The following is a 21202-nucleotide window of genomic DNA, read 5'->3' on the forward strand; positions in this document are numbered from 1 at the left end:
AGGTCCAGGTGTTGCTGTAAACCTTGTGCAGTGTCTGACAATAGCACCAGATCATCTGCATACAGAAGAGCTTTAATCTCTGAGTTGTTTAGGATGAGACCAGGTGTGCTGGATTGTTCCAATAACACTGCTAACTCATTAATATACAAGTTAAACAGAGTTGGACTCAAGTTACAGCCCTGTCTCACCCCACGACCTTGACTAAAAAATTCTGTTCTTTTGTCACCGATTTTAACTCCGCACTTGTTTTCTGAGTACATGGATTTAATGATGTCATATACTTTTCCTCCTATGCCTGATTGTAGAATTTTATAGTATAAGCCGTCGTGCCATATCGAGTCGAATGCTTTTTTAAAGTCAACGAAACATGCATAAACTTTGCCTTTGTTTTTATGATGAACGTGTTGATTGACTAGCGTCTGTAGTGTGTAAATGTGGTCAGTGGTGCGGTGGTTTGGTAAAAATCCAATCTGACTTTTACTTAAGACGTTGTGTTTGGTAAGGAAGGCCAGAATCCGAGCATTTAAGATACCACAGAAAGTCTTCCCTAGATTACTATTTACACAAATGCCTCTGTAGTTATTGGGGTCAAATTTGTCTCCGCTCTTATATAGCGGGTGTATTAAACCTGTACTCCAGGTGTCAGGAAAGTGTCCAGTTTGTAGGATTAAATTAAACATTTTTAAAAGTGCCTCTTGCATTGCTGCAGGACTGTGTTTCAACATTTCTGTTCTGATGTTGTCTAAACCACATGCCTTTCTGGGTTTTAATTTCTTTAGTGCTTCTTTTAGTTCTTCTAAGCTAATCGGGTAATCTAAGGGGTTTTGGTTGTTTTTAATCTCAAGATCTTTTCTATCTCTCTCTCGCTCTCTCGCTCTCTCTCTCAGCATCTTTAGCATGCAACCCCTGACAGAACTGACAAATATTGCATTATTTTGTCACTGTTTTGCGTGCGTAGGTCCAGAAAGCTGTTTTCGACCATGCAAGTAAATCCCTAAAGCGTTGTTTCTGGTCTCATGTGTTACAATACTGATCAATTTGCAGGTTATTTAGTGACCTAACACCTCCTGAAGTTTGACTTCTCATAGTTTTTCAAAATAAAAGTAAATCAGGTTTAAATGTCAGGAGTTCCTGTCGAGACGAAAGTAACACTTGTTTTGCTAATACTGTTGCATTATGTTGAAAATTGATATTATGCTAATTTGATTTAATTTAATCTTCATAGTGTTTTTCGAAAAAGTTTGTACTGTCAGGTTGCTTTTGAAACATTTGATGAAACTGAAATTTAAAATATATAATAAGATAAACGACAAAATATGTTTGCAGTCACATATTAACAAGGTCATAGTCATGTTAATTTACTAAAAACACTAAGTAACACAAAAATCTGTCTTGTTTTGTTGTGTTACTTTCGTCTCAGCTGACAGAGTACAAACTAACAATTCACTACTTATGTTTAAAGTGAAATTATACTGAAGTCATTTTACATTTTATCAAAATTCTACCTGGTGTAGAACACACTTGTGAGTTATTGACCACAGCAAAAAATATATCTCTGTCTAAAACATTATCTTTTAAAAAAAAAAATTCTGAAAAAATGTATTAATGAAAAGAAAAACACATCATTTTAATTATTTCACTGTGTTTTACATAAAATATTATGAGTTATAATGGCACAAAGTTGTGCATTTTACATTTAACATTCACTGTGGTTGAAAATATTTGTACTCTAATTACCAAAAATAAATAATAATTTAAAGCCATTTCACAGCATGCACTTAAATATCAAGATGCATATTACTATAAATATAATCAAAAGGCTAAAAAATACTGAGATGTGTCCTTTTTTCTTTCTTTTATGAGATGTTATGTTTTAACCACATCAATAAGCCTTCCTACAATTAAGCTAATAAACTAGATGAACTAAAAGTCATTTTAGAGAATTGTTTCTAAACACATTACAAATGTATTGCTGAAACATACCGAGCCCCTAAGGTGACTTTGGAGTAAAAAATCTAAAGTTTAGTTTCATGTGCTCACGCGAAACCTTTCATGTGCAGAATTTTTTTAAGTTTAGTTTCACGTGCTCACGTAAAACTATCGGCCGCGCACGTGAAACTACCGCGTGCACACGTGAAAGCGAAAGTTTCACATGCACACACGATAGTTTCACGTGAGCATGCGAAATTCAACTTTACATAATTTTTGCTCCATGGCTCCTTAGGGGCACCATAGAAACACATTACAAAGACTGTAAACTATTTAGTAATGATTTATGGGGTTACACCGGTAAACACTTTTTCTGAGTTCAGGATTATTTGGGCAGGGCTAAAATTGTGGCTCGATGACGCATGGACCCATACACAACCGCAAGCATCCATTCAGGTTGTAGGGAAACGGCAACCTTCCTGCGAGTGGGCGTGGTTTCAGCACAGACAACTGACACCCCCCACCATTTGAGAGCAGAGAATTCAGCCTGGTTTTCCAAGATTTTGATAACTTATTTTATTTACTTTGCGTTTTTTTATCATTTAAATTTGTCTGGGTGGCTAATAACATTTTTCTGTGATGTAACAAACTGGTCTTTAATATTAAGGGCTTTGATCATATTGTTGGCATTTCAATAAAACAATAAGCCACTTGAGAATGCACCTTACCGTGTTTTACCATGCTTTTTACTTCTGCTTTAACAACACCCCTTAACAGGAGTAAAATTGCAATGGCTTATTGCTTATTGCTTTCTCCTTACATCTCTCTCTCTCTCTCTCTCTCTTTTCTATCATTATGACTCTCATTTCTTTGGTTGTAAGCTCCGAACGCCACTTAACACATTTCTACTGAGACACTTATGGCCATGAACAGAAATCCATCCACTCCTGAACAGAATGGTACAGTATAAGGTGTCACATTTAAATGAGTCCCTGGCTGCTGTTGTCCAAAGCTCTTTACTGCTCTATTGATTCGAGTGTGTTATGTTGACAGGGCCACATGGAGAGGATCTGAGATTTGATGGGGCGTCAAAGACACGCTGTCTCTTTAACAGGCGTAATGGCGCTGTAATTGAGCCCCGCGTGCTATGGCAACAAAACAGCTCAATCTTCACCCACGCCGAGCGGCGTAAAAGAACAAATAATGAAATGTTTAAGAAAAATCACAAATGAGACCTCTGTCATACATAGGTTGTTTCATCGAGACACAGATGAGAAAGCAAATGGAGACTTTTTTAACTTCCAGATTTTTCTCCTCAGATTTGCCTCCAGCAACTTCATACATGGAGGCTTCCTGAAGAAATTATTACTAGCAGCTGTATATTCTTTAAAGCATAAAACTATAAAATAATCAACCTTTTCAGTTTTTTCCTTCAGATTTAGTTTTCCAGAATGCTTTGCATGATGTTGTAATTTTATAGTTTTATTCTGTAAAGATAAAGACTTGTTAATGTTTAATGTTCATTTAACTTTGAACAAACTTTTGCCATTAAATAACATAAATTTAAATCTACAGCAAGTTACTGGGAAACAGCAGCATAACCACAGCAATTTTTTATAAGGTATATATCCACACATTATGCGGTATTTACCTCATAAGTAAGGTAGAGAACATTAAATAGTGATTTGAAATATTTTATTTGCACATTTTTAATGCATGCAGGGCTTTCAGTAGGAAAACTTGTTTACTTTCGGTTTTAAGATAAGATTGTTTGGTTTAATTATTTGTAAATATAATGTCATATATGTTATTAAAGAGCAACTATGGTCCGATTGATGATTTTACATTTCCTTTGGTGTGTAAGTGTGTATTAGTACGGCCATTCCCAAACTGTGGTCCGCGGACCACTAGTGGTCCGTGAGGGTACTGCAGGGGGTCCGTGAAAAGGCAAAATAAGAATATGTATATTTTAATATACAAACTCGTGTATATTAAAACGTGTACTGCTGCCTAATAAACGTTACTGTGAACTCATTCATTCTGGTGCCTGTTAATGGCACGCTCTCTCAGTTTAACGTCGTTCAATAGGATGCCAGATTTGTATATTCTTCCAGGCGAAAACCCGAATAAAACACACTGTAAACAGGCCTAAATGTGTAGCGGAAAAAACACCCAATCTGGCAACACCGCCACCACTCGGTGTTCACCAGTCACGCTGCATGCGTCATCACAACAACACAGACGCAACTCAAATAGTTTAACATTAAATAACATCATATTTGTCCTAAATCGTTAACGATTAACATAGGCTGCCAACGCATATTCCGGATCTTGAAATAGACTTTGAATAAGCTCACGCTATTTAACGTGCACGTGTGGTGTGCAATACCTGCGAGTTGTCATACACGCAATGCCTCGCAACACTTCTCGCCCGGGGTGCGACCCCCACCCGAATAGCCTTTCAAGGTATGTGTAAGCAAATACAAAAATTAAAAGACAGTCAATGCTAATGTAAACCCTGGTTGGATAAGGATTTAAAGTTGGACATGAAGATGAAATCTGACGCATTTCGCTTCAGTGTTAAAACTGATCAAATAATTGCTGCCTGTGGTGGTTCTATATGGGCTATAATGGCAATCATTTAAAAAAAATAATATGGGAAAAAAATAACTATAAATTAGTTCATTTTTGGAACTGTGACCTAGTTTAACATTTTCAAATATGAACTATGAACTGAACTAGTTCATTTTAAAATTTGTGAACTGTGAACTAAACTAGTTCATGTAGAAAGTGAACTTTCCCAACACTAAGAATATGTATATAAATAATTATGATATAAGGTTAAGAAACCTGTTGTACTGATGTGATGACCAGTTATAGTTTTAGTGCTAGTAAGCCTAATTTTATGTGCAGATTAATTCAGGACTTTGTGTAGACATATTTTATAATAAGTATTATAAGGTGGTCCGCGAAAATTCTTGATTACAAATAGTGGTCCACACACACAAAATGTTTGAAAACCCCTGTATTAGTACATGTTAAAGATATGCAAAAGGTACAAACCCCAAAGTAAATGATGACGCAAATTATCGTCAACAAAGTAAATCTTTTTTTCTTGGACTACAACAAACACACGGACTGTAGGCAACAGTTTACTTCCTGCGATTTATGATGTAATAAACACCGACATTATCATAATTCCTCCCACTTGGACTCACAGCCTATGAGTTAACTCCTGTTAGCATTGCATTGTGAATGAATCTTTCAAACATGGTAAGGAGCGTCACATTTCCGGCTGAATTTTCATTTAGGGGTACACCGATAAATTGCCGATACACACTAATAATACGTGGCCGATAACTATTCTGAATCGCACAGCCGATATATTATTCACAGCTATTTCATGTACTACAGCTTTTGGTCAGTAAGTCCTTTTCGATCTGAAATCACTTTTAGTTTGAGCGAATGAGGGGTTTAGCGCGGCGCAGTAAACACGATATGCGTGAATTGAGCGTTGCCGCGGGAAACACGCAAGCTGAAAAATTTGAACTTTGGCGGGAAAACGCGCGGCGTTAACCAATCAGGAGCTTGCTCTAGTAGTGACGTGATTACAGGAAGCGGGCGGAGTTGCAGAAGCCCCTCCCATGACGCAAATTTCCGTGTGAATGTCTCGATGACTACAATTTCACACGCAGCTTTCATGCGAGAATGAAGCGAGTAAACTCAAAATGTTCAAGTGGCAAACTAGACGCGGTAGATGGCAATTTGACGCCTCAAACGCGACTGGTGTGAACCCATGGTAAGCGGTACAACTTTTCCTATAGGATGTGCCTAGTTGTTTTAAGCACTTAAACAGTAAGTAGGGCTTACACATTATATTTCACTTGGTAGCTGTAAACAGCCTATAGCGAGGCTAACATAATATATTTTTTAGAATAAGATTGGTTTACTCTAGTACTTGTGTTTTTAGGAGATCTGCTTCACGCTGTGCCTATGAATACTCCACACCTGTGGGTAAATTCCTGTGATGTTTTATTTCTTTATTGTACAGGTGCAAATCTGATGCTCTGATCAACAAGAGAAGCGTTATTAAATGAAATAAGACTTAAAATGCACACAAGCCCTCTAACTAGCAATTGTGGATGTTTCTACCTTTTAATATATCGCTGTTAAAATCTCCTTGTCCTCCCATATGTCTTTCTTTCCCTCTCTTTCTCTCTTTTCTTAAGCTCATATGAAACCCTCATGAATTTTTCAGGAAGAGTCCTGAGCTCTGTAAATCCAGCCTTACACACATAGTGGAAAAATATAATTACTTCATATCACACATTAAATCCCCAGACACCCTGGACATCAGAGAGAGTCCTTCTACCCATCCTGAATAACCATGACCCTGCCGGAGAGTTTTGACGGATGAAGAAATGATGTTTGTGCCCTGAAGAAACGGATGAAAGATGAAACATCTCGGTATTTTCTCTCCCTCTCTTTCAACGATCACAGTTCATGCTTAATTCATTTAACGTCAATGACAGATAAAGATAAAATCTGTCATGCATTAAAGAGGAGCTGGAGCCGGTGACCTGTACATTAACAGTAGTCTATATAAAATATTTTTTTATATGATAAATGTATACATGAATTTTCTCATGCTATGCTTTTATATGGCTACAAAAGATAAAGTGCACGAATCAGGTGAAAAGATAAAGCATGATGTAATTTTAGAGAGAAATTGGATAGGCAATGGAAAGCAAAAAGTATGCTGGGACTTCATCTTGTCTATTGAGAATAGATAAGATCAAGTAGTCTCTAGGACAGGTGGTTGAGGGGAAGGGTCGAAAAATAACAGGGCTTGGTAATGTAACATTACATTTAAAGGGGAATTTAAAGGGGCCACGTCATGAAAATCAGACCTTTCCTTAATGCTTCTATCAACCTAGAAAATTTGAAAAATATCAACCCAGTAACTTAGTTTTGGTAAACCATTCTCTGCAAGCATGTGAAAAAATAGGTCATTGAAATTTGGCTCCCCTTGTGATGTCAGTAGGGGATAATACCGCCCCTTAATCTGCACTAGCCAACCACGGCACTGTCATTTAGTGCAGAGATCAACTCATTTGCATTTAAAAGACAATTTTTTACACCCTATACAATTTTAACTTGCTATTATAAATTTTCTATATGGTATTTTAAGCTAGAATTTCACATATGTACCAAAGATTCATTTAACATCTTAAAAAAATTGAAATGTCCCCTTTAAATAAAAGATCATGAAGTGGATATTTAGCCTTTTTTATTCCTTGAGTAAAAACCGAAAAAGTGGTTTAAGTCACATAAAAGCCCAGCAAGCAATATTGCATTTTAAAGACGTCTAATAGCCGTCCAAACACAGCTCAGACGTCTAATATGTTGATAAAAAAGCTGTATTTTTTACAGTGCAGAGAAAATTTAATATACGTCTAACCATTGCCCAAAAATAATAATAAAATAAAATAAATACATTTGATATAAAAAAGTTATTAAAAGTTAAGACATGGTAGATCACTCAGCAGGGAGGGTAGGGGGATTTGATAAATGCAAAATTGTGTTAGTTTTGTTTGCATTGCTTGTGTATGTGGGTGTGTGTTTTGAGGGGCTATGTAATGTATTTTTGTACCTATATACCCTGTTTATTCTAGTTTTTGTTTGTTAGTATGAAACAAAATAAAAAATATGTTCACAAAAAAGTTATTTTGGCATAAGTGAGTTACTCATAGCCGGACTATATCAGGTCTATAGTTAACCTAGACGTAGGGCCGCTCGATACTGGGCAAAATCATAATCAGGATTATTTACCATAATTACTAACTTTTTTAATTCATTTATTTAACTTTTTTGTTAAGAAAGTGTTACAATAGGTTACACGTGTCAATGGTGCTTCGAAGTGCCTTACAAACTCATCGGTCCAGCAGCATGCAATTTATATTTTAATTCCACAATAATTGTTTATCCTCGATTATCTTGTTTTTGTTTGATTGAATTAAATTTTTTTAAATCAAAAACGATTAGTTGCACAGTTATTACTCGCAGGGAGATGCGATAAAATTTTAGCACCTTTTAAATGAGTAACCTCTCGGGTATTAAAGACGGGTTCTCGAAAGGCTTTGCGGTCTCTACAGCATAAGAAGGAGACATCTCATTTATAGTGGACTTGGCCTGCACTCGAGTATTGAGCTGTCATTTAGTCACCCAAATAGAATAAGTGGGGAGGATTAGACCCGGCACATTCATGCAGATAACGCCTGTGACAGCCTGCCTTTCTCTCTGGCCCTCGCCCGAATACTAAACAGGGCGTTGAGTGACAGCTTGTCAGAGGCCAGGAGTGGAGCGGTGAAACCTGGCAACCCAAGAGCAGAGCGATAACAAGCAGGTCAAAGAAAACAATTACGGCCCCGGCGCTTTCTAATGGACACACGGGAAATAATCATGTTCCCGCGTGTGCGAAATCCATTATGTCCCGACAGCCGGCGCAAAGTCATTTGTTGGTCCTCTCGGGGTGTCTCGTTTCTGGGGCCACTTCAACTGCTGTTTTTTTCCGCATCCCTATCTCTCTGCGTTTCATTTGTCCCCGATTCCTGGCATTGTTATGCCGCCCCCTCAGACGCGAGCTTCATCTCGGTCTACAGCAGCAATCACAACAAAACAGAGAGCCGTCACAGTCAGTCAATACCTCTTTTTTTCTCTTCCTCGCAAAGCTTTCAGACTCGCCCGCTCATTTACCCCTGGCAGCCTCGCAAAGAAATCGCTCTTGCTGTGCGCTGGTTACTCTCGATGATGTTTAATGGCATTTTTCTTGTCTTTTAAGTTTCTTTCGCTATTTGTAGCCACTTTCCTCGTGACTTTTTACTACTCTTTCACTTTTGTTTGACTCGAGGTTAGACCTACAGCGCGAGGGCCGTTACACACGAGTGAAGAGTCTCATTCAACTGCTCAGAGATGAAATGAGCTTTAGGTTCTCTATATAGAGCTTTTATCTAAATGTTTCATGGCAAAACAAATGCTGATCTGGGCATAAAATATAAAAAAATATTTAATGCATAATCATGTTGAAATTTAATATTCATTTTTTCAATTAAAAGAAAACATGCTCGTCTTCTTTATTAATAAAAAACTGCAGTTTGATCCGCCTCTAGAAAAACTTCTGGGTGATGTCATTAAGACTGGATGATGTCATTAAGACTGGATGATGTCATTAAGACTGGATGATGTACTTTTTTAAATCTCCAAAAAGCACATCCATTCATCAAAATCTACTCCATCCAGTGATTAAATGTCTTTCAAGGTTAAGTAATGGTTTCTGTAATGGTTTCATATAAATTATCTAAATGGTATTTTGAGCTTAAACTTAACATATGTACTCCGGGGACACCAAAGATTTATTTGACATCTTAATAAAGGATTGTGAAAAGTCCCCTTTAAGTAAAAGATCATGGATATTTAGCCTTTTTTATTTCATGAGTAAAACCCAAAAACATGGTTGTTTAATACAACACAAAGTGGTTTAAGTCACATAAAAGCACATCAAGCAATTTTGCATTTTAAAGACGTCAATAGCCGTCCAAACACAACCCAGACATCTATGCTAAAACAAGGCAAAATGTGGTTTGTCACACTGTAAAAAAATGCAGCATAAAGTTAAAACAACTTGGTTTTGCAAGTCAATTCAACCTACTATTGTAAGTTTTGACCTGTGATGAAATGATACTTGTAACTTGAACTTGTAAAAACAAAAAAATTGTCCTATTTGGAAGGGTTATGAATAATAATGTTGAGCTCTGCTCTGATTGGCTCTTTCCAGTAGCTCAAGTTAGTTAACAGACCTTATGTTTGAGCCTGTATCAGATGAAAATACAGATTTTGAGGAACAACTAATTAATTGGAGATTGTTAAAGGTACAGTTTGTAGATTTTAGCGGCATCTAGCAGTGAGATTGTAAATTGCAACCAAACGACTCAGTCCACCGTTCAACCGAAACGCATAGAGAAACTACAGTAGCCACCGCAGAACAAACATGTCGTTGTTGAAGACAAAATACAGTAGTGACTAAATGCACTCTGTAGAGGAGTTTGTCCATTTAGGGCTACTGTAGAAAAATGGCAGCACAAAATGGCGACTTCATGTAAGAGGACCAGCGCTGTATGTAGATAAACACGCGTAATTCTAAGATAATAAACACATAACAGTTCATTATGTAAGATCTTTATACACCACTGATAATACAGTTATGTATATTATATTGCATTCCTGTCATTAGATAATTCTAAAAATTACACATTGCACCTTTAATGGAAGTTTTTGAGTGGAAAATTTGTGATTTTTAAAGTATGGACAATTTTTAAATCGTTTTTTATTCTATGGCACCTTTAAGGTCAGGTGTGAGACTGACCTCTGTAGAGCCCTATAATTTCCGCGATCACGGAATCGCGGAATTGGCTAATTAACACGGAATCTAGTATTAACGCGGAATTTCACGGAATTTTACATATTTTGAATAAAATTATTTTTTTTTGTGTGGGAGACGAACGTATGTCTGGGGAAATGCAGACCGGGGGAAGTAAATCTGGGCGACACGCCCCCTCCCGTCGTTTCAGACCCCCTCCAAAACACTGAAACCATGGCGAAGCGGCTCTCTACGACTCTGCTTTCGTCAGCGAAAAAATTAAGAAATTCGACGCTAAGCACTTAGTTCTGAGCAGGTCTCACATGACTTTTATGTGACCGGAGAACTGTTATTTTGTAAGTTTTGTCAACACTCTGTTCACGGTGAGCGCAAAGATACATACACTCTCTCATCAACGTCTGTCTCACTGCACCTCTCACACGTGCACGCGCTCACGCATCTGTCCGAAGTCCGAACACAAATCCTCATGTATTTGTTCAATTTTATGCATTTCAAGCGAGCTGAGGCAAACTAACTATCCCTTGCATTTAAAATATAATCATCTGCATCATGGCGCCGCTCTCTGTCTCTCTTTCGCTCGCACGTGCAAAGAGCTGCGCGCTCATGCTGTCCTAAGTCAGATCACTATCCTGTGTATGTTTGTAAAGTTATATGCATTTCAAGTGATTGTGTATAAAATATGGATCGCGTTCCGCTGGATTGATGTGTTTAAGGCACTTCTGAAGGCACCACTGCTTTGACACCTTGTTGTAGCCTCCTTCAACAACACTAAACAATGCATTGAATTGAGTTGTGTGTGCGCGCGCGCGCGTGTGTATGTGCGTGTGTATCTTTTATAGTCATTAAGTAATCCTGTTATCCAGTTTTTCACAAAATCATTTACATTTTAATCATTAACATTAAAGGTACACTCTTTTTATGACTAAAATAACAGTAAAGGGTAAAAAATATAATTGCCAAAAATTAAAACGGATAAAACGGAATTTGCAAAAATTAAAACGGAGAAAACGGAATTTGGGAAAAAATAAAACGGAATTTGGGAAAAAATAAAACGGATTTTATTGGGCCCTACCTCTGACCCAACGTTACAAAAAACAATCGCTTTAATAACCACATGGATTCGTTTTTGATACATTTTTGAGCTTTAACAATGGGGCACTATCCAATGCCATTACAAAGCTGAGCCAGAATATTACTTACTGTAATATAACTCGGACTGTGTTCGGCTGAAAGAAGAAAGTCATTTACACTTAGTATTGCTTAAGAGTGAGTACAATATTGCTAATTTTTCATTTTTGGGTGAACTATTCCTTTAACTACTTTTCGAACAGAGAGCAATTTTGTACAAGCCAGTAAATTCCCAATGGATAAAATCAAGTCCCATTTCGTTATGCAAGTAAAGCGGGTTATGATCGCTGCTTTATGTTGACTATTAACATCTAAATTTTTTCAGATAATTGCTGAACATACAATCTCATCTATTTTAAAGAGCCCTAAAGTCCTAAATCATGAAAAAAACACTTATTGTACAGAATAATCTGTTTTATAAAGGAATAGTGAATGAAAAGAGAAGCCAATCTTCAGTCATATCTGAACATAGTATTTAAAGTGACATATAAATGTCATCTCATGCTTAAGAAATCAAAGCTCAGCGCTCTCTCTCTCTCTCTCTCTCTCTCTCTCTCTCTCTCTCTCTCTCTCTCTCTCTCTCTCTCTCTCTCTCTCTCTCTCTCTCTCTCTCTCTCTCTCTCTCTCTCTCTCTCTCTCTCTCTCTCTCTCTGAACTGGATTATCCTGTAGTCTGGCAGTTTCTGGATTTGCCATTCGTCTGACAGTGTACAGATGATAAGAGATATCACTGAACTGCAAATGAGCAGCAGTCAGAATAGAGACAGACAAATCCACAGTTCCCTCGAGGTATATGATCTCTCATTAGTTTTAATTAATCAGTCTTATTAATAATAGGCGTCGCATCACAACCTTAATGAAATAAAAAAATGTAAATGATGCATACACATTCTCATAATATTCATAACCATTTGATTTCAAGGATTATTTTACGTGAATAACTATACATTTATCTATTTAAATGCCATCTCCAAATGTGAGATTGCAAAGTGTGCAGAAATGTAGGATGGATGAATTTAAGTAATTGTGATTATTTATTACTATTCTGCATATTGGAGGTGTGTCCAAATTTCTCAATGGAGGTGTACAACAAAGTACTATGGTATTACCATCATCACTTTCCAATATTACTGCCATATACATCTATTCAAAGAAAAAAGAGTTTGGTTTCAAACCACGACACTTTGGATGGTGGCAAATGTGTAGAAAGACAAGTTATGGCTTTATTAAAAAATATTTAAATAAATGCAAAACAGGAGTAACTGGCACTAAACCCAGACATAAAATAACCAAATCTATATGTCTGCCCTGAGGGTCCACTTACAAAAATACTTGATGGTGTCAGAAAGCCAAACTATAGCACATTTTTGTATTCTTTAATATAGTACTAAATGATTACCTTTATTCATCTACTATGGTGTTTACATTGTACAGCAACCCTTACAAAAAGTACCTAAATGTACTATAGTACTACCATGGTATTTTATACAAGATCCCATGGTACTACCAAGGTATTTTGTACAGTGCATTTAGTGGTAGAGCATTGCATTAGCAGCGCATAAGGTCACGAGTTCTCATAGTGTATACTGATAATAAATATTAGTATTTGGCTTTGGATAAAAGCATCTGCCATATGCATAAATGTACCATGGTGTTACCCTGTTTTGGGAAAAGTACCATTGGTATTTACTGCATGCAGCAAAAATACATCAAAGGACCATGACAACAGGTTTGTACTTCAAAGAATACCGTGGTACTACCGTGGTACTTTTTACTTTGTTTCTTTTTATGTGTGGAGTTCTTTCATTTCTTCACACTGGAGAATAAAGATAAGCCTACACTTGTCAAGTTGTTCACTGAAGCACAGACAAACTCTTGTTGGCCCTGCCAAAATTACAGGCCAAGATAGAATGGAACACAAATTATCCACGCAACAAGAGCCAGACTATACAGGCTTTATAAAGCGTTGAAATGTAAAATGCTGGTCTGAGGATTTGTGAATGAACATATTAATCCACACTGCGCATGAAATATATAACAGAAGCCTGTCAAATTTTCAACAGGTAACTGCGTCTCTTAACCACAAGGGAAACGTAAAACATACAAAGATTTACAAACTAAACGTTCAAATAGCTCTGAGAGGTGCACAGATTCAGCAGTCTATCAGACTTGACAAAGATAAATATTTTATTATCATTTTTCTTTGTGGTGTCTGTTGCTGTTTCTTGTTCGATTGATAGTTTTGCTGTTACCTTGAAGTCTTTTGAGACTTTATAAGCATTTTGTTTTGCAACCTAGACAATTCAATTCTACAAATAATTAATTTATTAACTTGCATATTATTAGTATTATTTTTTGTTTTTAGTTAGCATTTGGCTTTATTCATTATTTGGCACAGATAGTAAGAAAATGATGTGAAATAGCATGTTTTGTGCATTATATAAAACAAAAAGAATTAGATCTGTTAATGTTGATTGACTAATTTAATTCTGACACATCTGGAAACTTGATTCTTTAGAAAAGTCATGGCACATCAATTTACTGCATTATTAATTCTTAAACATTATTGCATTTTAATTGGGTTGTTTTGTTTGAGTGGTTTCTTTCAACACGTTATGGCATTCAGAAATTATGTTATTCAAAACTAATTATGATATTCAAAACAAAAGAAGTACAGAAAGATTCCTTTTTGAAGCACAATTTTCCATTGATCTCGTAATAAAGCAGGGCAGATGTGGTTTGGATGTGGCCATAGCGACGCCTGCTGCTGGACAGATGAACTGCAGGGCGCGCTTCGATCACTTGCGATTTCAACATCTGATCGCTGTCCTCCAAGTTATCACGTATTAATGCAAACATTACACTGAGATCTTCTTGTCACCAATTTCAAATAGCTGCTTTAAACTGTGAACCAGATAAGCGCATAACTAAGAAAAGTATTGACGGGGTAAACTTTTCTTAATACGCGTTTTTCACAAAAAATATAACAGTATATGCTTATTTGAATATTCTAACAGTCTTTGCATAAGTATTATAATACTTTAGTAGTCAATCCCCTATATTTCTTTTAATAACGATACATGTATAATATAGCTAGTAATATGCATGCTTGACCATTCTCTGCTATTCTCAGTATAACCAAATAAAGCCACACCAATAGCATCGTGCAATTTACATTCACAACATCAAGTTTGTCTTTCCTCGAGGTGCATTATTACAAGGTGCAAATTATTAAAGTTTCATCCCTTCTTGGGTTACGCCATTCAAACCGCACAAAACCTTCGCAAAGTGCCCAAAAGACGCATAAAAAAATGCAAACTTGCCTGGAAAAAACTCTCCAAACGCCAGTTGAAGATGAAAAACAAGCAGCAGAAGAGTGATGTAGTTCCTTTCGTCCATTCTTGCGCTCAGTACTTTACATAGTAGGCTACTCGCCGTGCGTCCTCGCGCTGGATATCTGACTGCGCGCGCCGTATCCCGGCATTGGTGATGTAGTGCGCGACTCGAGCCGGCAGCTGTCTGATTGTTGGGCTCGTGAACTGCTACGATAGGATGCGCGTGGATGAGTGTGGGTGCGAATGAACGAGGAGAGGGTTCCGATATCCCCCAGGTCCTTAGACCTGCCCGTCAGTGCCAGTCCTCTCCGGCGCGCAATGCCAAACTGCCGGTAGCTCTTCGCGTCTGTGTGAGCTGAACGCTGAGTTTAGAGTGCGCAATGAAGGCTGTGTAGTCCAGTGCGCGATGATGTGCGCGCGTACGCGGGGTGCGCACTTTGTTACGCGGTGCCTGAAAGTAACTGTACACCAAACTGAACTTGAGAAATGTATGAGGGAGGTTCAAGGAGTCTCTGGTTTCTTTGTTTTGTAGAGGGTTACACAAGGTGGATCTTCAAAGTATTTGGACAATTAAAGCTGCAATCTGTAACTTTTGATTTAAATTTTGAATTACTTTTATGCATTTGGCAGACGCATTTATCCAAGTGACTTACATATTTTTTCATCAATGTGTGTTCACGCCACTGGGAATCAAACCCACACCTTACCAAGTTTATAATAATGATTTACAATTTGAGCTGTGGTTACATTTTGCCGAAAAAAATATGACGTCACCTTGCATCATCTTTAAGTTGTACATATAATTTAAGTATGCTAAGTAAGCTGCAATTTTTGTCTCACACTGAGATGGCAATAGAGAGGGAATAGTAGCTATAAATACAAAATATTAAAAATGTGTCTGGCAAAAGGCTGGCAGAAAACATCCATACTCCTCCACGGGTAGTGATGAACTTTCTGAGTGGGCAGATTTCAGTCTCAGTGTTTAATGGTTGGACCTAATTTATGAATTCATTATTAAGTGATGTGGAAATCAATGCCTCATTAACACAGAAAGGTGCCCTTTCATTTCATCCAACCTACACCAGTACATCAGCCTCCATCTCCAATGCTCATTTTATCCAAAACCTTTCAATGTGCAAATGCAACACTGTTTGAATGTTTAACCAATAGCATAGGTTACATTTGAATACGGTCAGCCCACAGAACACCTTAGCAATGCACTAGTAACCACCCGAAATAATGCAAAAGCAACGCCGTGGCCACCACTCACTACACCACCATCATAGCAGTTTTGCATTTTCTTTGTAATATGTAAAAGCATACTTCATTAAATAACAAAGATCAGTTTGTTTGTTTGTTTGTTTGTTTGTTTATTTATTTATTTATTTATTTATTTATTTATTTATTTATTTATTTATTTATATTTATTTATTTATATTATTATTATTATTATTATTATTATTTATTTATTTTTATTACTATTTATTCGTATTATTTTATTATTTTTATAATTATTATTATTATTATTATTTATTTATTTATTTTTATTAGTATTTATTTTTATTATTAGTATTTATTTTTATTATTATTATTATTATTATTGTGTGAAGTCTCATAATCTAATAATGTAATGATATTATGAGCATCAAAGTTTGATTTCACTCTTTGATATGATCTTACTCACTCAATATTAAAGTTATCAATGTTATATTTTCACAGAACGTTCTTTACATTACGTAGGATGATCTTATGTAAAAAAAAAAGTAAATCACATTTTGCAATATTTTGAATATTCATAAACAGGAGATTACAATAACTATGTTAATATTTCTGTCCAAAGAAAACAGACTAAATCTAACACACAGTTGTTGTATACAGTATGACTCATACGACTGTTTATGACAAATGGTGTGTGAGTAATCAGAGACAGAGAGATCACATCCTAAATGCACATCTTAAAAACTTTAGATCAATCCCCCCCTTGGCTCCAGACAGCCACTCCTAGTTTTATCCTCCTATTTTATAACCCCATGAAGTAATTCCCATGTAAAAGAGCATCACTTCAAATCAGTTTAACAATAAGAAAACCTCTGCCGACCGTGCACAGTTTAGTTTTATTTCTTTTTCTCTAAATGCACACTGACACCGTGTAACACTTTATATCATCTGTTGTTTTCACCTCGTAAAAAGGCCTTACAAGGGTAAAATAAAGTGGAGCTGTATTAACTTACAACACGTACCATGATGAAGAGCCGTGTAAATCTCTAATATTGTCAAACAGTGCATGTGTCGCTGTAATGCATGCTATAAAACATAAGCGTCGTAGATTTTTATGCTTGACAACCAATTTATGGCGACGGACAACTTAACAGCGGCGGTGAAGAGAGACTGAGTTTCTGCAGTAAAGTGTGTGGTGATATGGATGAGTGAACTACACTTGTCTAACATCATCCGGATGAGATTAAGAATTTTTGCATTGCAAGATTTTGTTGAAAACGAATTAAACTCCATCTTAAACATTTTGTTAGTCGGAAGGCTTATATAAATGTAACTGTCTATGTAACACTGATATATATAACAAACTCAGAACAGACGTGCAGTGCAGCAGAAGTTAATAAACACGGTTTGGAGTGGTGGATTGAGAAGCTTCATACTGTAGGTGTAAATCATTCTGCTGCTGCGAGATGTAGGCGGTCACCCTCTCACACACCTGCCAATAGTTTAAAGTCACCAGAATACAGCGTGAATATGTGTGCAATACTGTACAACCATTTACATGCATGTCTTAACCATGGGAAAGGTCATTAGAAACATCATCAGATTGATTGTTCATCATCAGATGCATTAGGAGTGGCAGCCCCTCATCTTTTTATTTTTTTAGCGTGTAGGAAACGTCACGCTTAGTCAATAGATTTAATTGGGCGGCTCAAGGCCTGCTGGGCTGAGTTAGATGATTTAAGATGTGGGAACTGATGATATTTCTCTGCGTAGTATAATGCAACAGTGACAGCAAGTGAAAGTGGGAAATAATAACTGTATTTTAATGAGTTAGACCGATGTAAAATGTTTTCTAATTACTTTGGACATGGACCTGCTGTTAAAAAAGTCAATATGTAACCACAGGGCAAGAAAGATTTCAGTTTGGTGTTAAAATTCATGCATTATACATAAATATTAGTTCACAGCTTATTGATTAAAATGCACTGGCATCCAAATAAGAATTTTAAAGTTTATTGATAATAATTCTCTTATTGCGGAGATATGTTTGTGAATATATCGCAAAATTCAGAAAGACACGTCTCCTTGTTGTTTCAAAGTGCGGCGTTATCAAGGGTTTATTGGCCATATTGAAAAGCTTTTATTCTATTGTATTTCGATTTATATTTCAACTGCGTTTGAGTTTTTATATTGCTTTATGTTTTTCTAAAGTCTGTTATTTATGGGGCTGATCTCTGAGTGATATTAATTTTCACTCTCTCTTCACAAATGGGCCGCACAACCTTCAAAACTCCTCTAGAACTTCATTTTAATTCCTCCGGCACACGGTGTCCTAACACTCTCTCCTTCATTAAATACATCAGACAACACAACAGGATATTGTGGCCGACCAGATCAGATTCTTGAGTGCCCAGAAAGCTACTGGAGGCCAGAATCAGACTGAAGGTCAGTTTATTGGGATATCATGGGTGTGTGACAGACAAATTGCTCTTTGGGTCCTTGAATCATTTTTGTCTTATCATAGACTCTGGTCTCTGGTCTGACACAGATTTCATTTTCACTAAGGTTAAGGCTATAGTTCACCTAAAAAATCTTGTGCATCCTTTTCTTGCACGCTTATGACTTTTTTTTTCATGGAACACACAAAATATGTCTTTCCTTACATTGATCAGGTAAAAGTGACCAGGAGCTTTCCGGCTTCCCCTAACAAACAAAACAACAAGCATCATACATGGACACTTTTGTCATTTTGCACAACACATGGACCATACACTCACCTAAAGGATTATTAGGAACACCATACTAATACTGTGTTTGACCCACTTTCGCCTTCAGAACTGCCTTAATTCTACATGGCATTGATTCAACAAGGTGCTGAAAGCATTCTTTAGAAATGTTGGCCCATATTGATAGGATATCATCTTGCAGTTTATGAAGATTTGTGGGATGCACATCCACTGCAAGAAGCTCCCATTCCACCACATCACAAAGATGCTCTATTGGGTTGAGGTCTGGTGACTGTGGGGGCCATATAAGTACAGTGAACTTATTGTCATGTTCAAGAAACCAATTTGAAATGATTCGAGCTTTGTGACATGGTGCATTATCCTGCTGGAAGTAGCCATCAGAGGATGGATACATGGTGGTCATAAAGGGATGGACATGGTCAGAAACAATGCTCAGGTAGGCCATGGCATTTAAAAGATGCCCAAATGGCACTAAGGGGCCTAAAGTGTGCCAAGAAAACTTACACCACCACCACCAGCCTGCACAGTGGTAACAAGGCATGATGGATCCATGTTCTCATTCTGTTTACGCCAAATTCTGACTCTACCATATGAATGGCTCAACAGAAATCGAGACTCATCAGACCAGGCAACATTTTTCAAGTCTTCAACTGTCCAATTTTGGTGAGCTTGTGCAAATTGTAGCCTCTTTTTCCTATTTGTAGTGGAGATGAGTGGTACCCTGTGGGGTCTTCTGCTGTTGTAGCCCATCCGCCTCAAGGTTGTGCGTGTTGTGGCTTCACAAATGCTTTGCTGCATACCTCGGTTGTAACGAGTGGTTATTTCAGTCAAAGTTGCTCTTCTATCAGCTTGAATCAGTCGGCCCTTTCTCCTCTGACCTCTAGCATCAATAAGGCATTTTCGCCCACAGGACTGCCGCATACTGGATGTTTTCACACCATTCTTTGTAAACCCTAGAAATTGCTTATATCACCTTTTTTTCCCATTCTGACATTCAGTTTGTAGTTGAGGAGATCTTGACCAGGACCACACCTCTAAATACATTGAAGCAACTGCCATGTTATTGGTTGATTAAATAATTGCATTAATGAGAAATTAAACAGTTGTTCCTAATAAACCTTTAGGTGAGTGTACACAGACACTTTTGTCATTTTTGCACAACAAATGGACAACATACATGGACATGGACACTTTTGTCATTTTTGCACAACACTTGGACACCATACATGGACACGTGTCATTTTTGCACAACACTTCGACACCATACATGGACACGTTTGACATTTTTGCACAACAAATGGACACCATACATGGACATGGACATTGTTGTCATTTTTGAACAACACTTGGACACCATACATGGACACGTGTCATTTTTGCACAACACTTGGAAACCATACATGGACACGTGTCATTTTTGCACAACACTTGGAAACCATACATGGACACGTGTCATTTTTGCACAACACTTAAACACCATACATGGACACGTTTGACATTTTTGCACAACAAATGGACACCATACATGGACATGGACATTGTTGTCATTTTTGCACAACACTTGGACACCACACATGGACGTGGACAATGTCTTGACATTTTTGCACAACACATGGACACAATAAATGGACACGGATACTTTTTTACATTTTTGCACAACACATGGACACCATACATGGACACGGATACTTATTTGACATTTTTGCACAACACTTGGACACCATACATGGACATGGATTCTTTGACATTTTTGGACAACACTCGGACACCATACATGGACACGCTTGACATTTTTGCACAACAAATGAACACCATACATGGACATTGTTGTCATTTTTGCACAACACTTAGACACCATACATGGACGTGGACAATGTCTTGACATTTTTGCACAACACATGGACACAATAAATGGACACGGATACTTTTTTACATTTTTGCACAACACATGGACACCATACATGGACACGGATACTTTTTTGACATTTTTGCACAACACTTGGACACCATACATGGACACGGATACTTTTTTGACATTTTTGAACAACAAATGGACACCATACATGGACATGGACATTGTTGTCATTTTTGCACAACACTTGGACACCATACATGGACGTGGACAATGTCTTGACATTTTTGCACAACACATGGACACAATAAATGGACACGGATACTTTTTTACATTTTTGCACAACACATGGACACCATACATGGACACGGATACTTTTTTGACATTTTTGCACAACACTTGGACACCATACATGGACACGGATACTTTTTTGACATTTTTGCACAACACTTGGACACCATACATGGACACGGATACTTTTTTGACATTTTTGCACAACAAATGGACACCATACATGGACATGGACATTGTTGTCATTTTTGCACAACACTTGGACA

At 37.1% G+C, this 21202-nt stretch overlaps 1 protein-coding gene across 10 annotated transcripts in view; it reads right to left on the reverse strand.

Moving 5' to 3' along the window:
- Positions 1-15216, reverse strand: part of ptprt (protein tyrosine phosphatase receptor type T) — a 320643-nt gene extending 305427 nt beyond the window's left edge. For all 10 annotated transcript variants that reach the window (XM_065279615.1, XM_065279610.1, XM_065279609.1 and 7 more), the window contains exon 1: positions 14813-15216. In XM_065279615.1, coding sequence (XP_065135687.1) covers positions 14813-14892 — 80 coding nt within the window. In that variant the 5' untranslated portion in view covers positions 14893-15216. The remainder of the gene's footprint in view (positions 1-14812) is intronic.
- Between the last annotated feature and the right edge of the window lie 5986 nt (positions 15217-21202).

The sequence above is a fragment of the Paramisgurnus dabryanus genome, chromosome 7 (genome assembly GCF_030506205.2).
Source record: "Paramisgurnus dabryanus chromosome 7, PD_genome_1.1, whole genome shotgun sequence".
NCBI lineage: Eukaryota > Metazoa > Chordata > Actinopteri > Cypriniformes > Cobitidae > Paramisgurnus > Paramisgurnus dabryanus.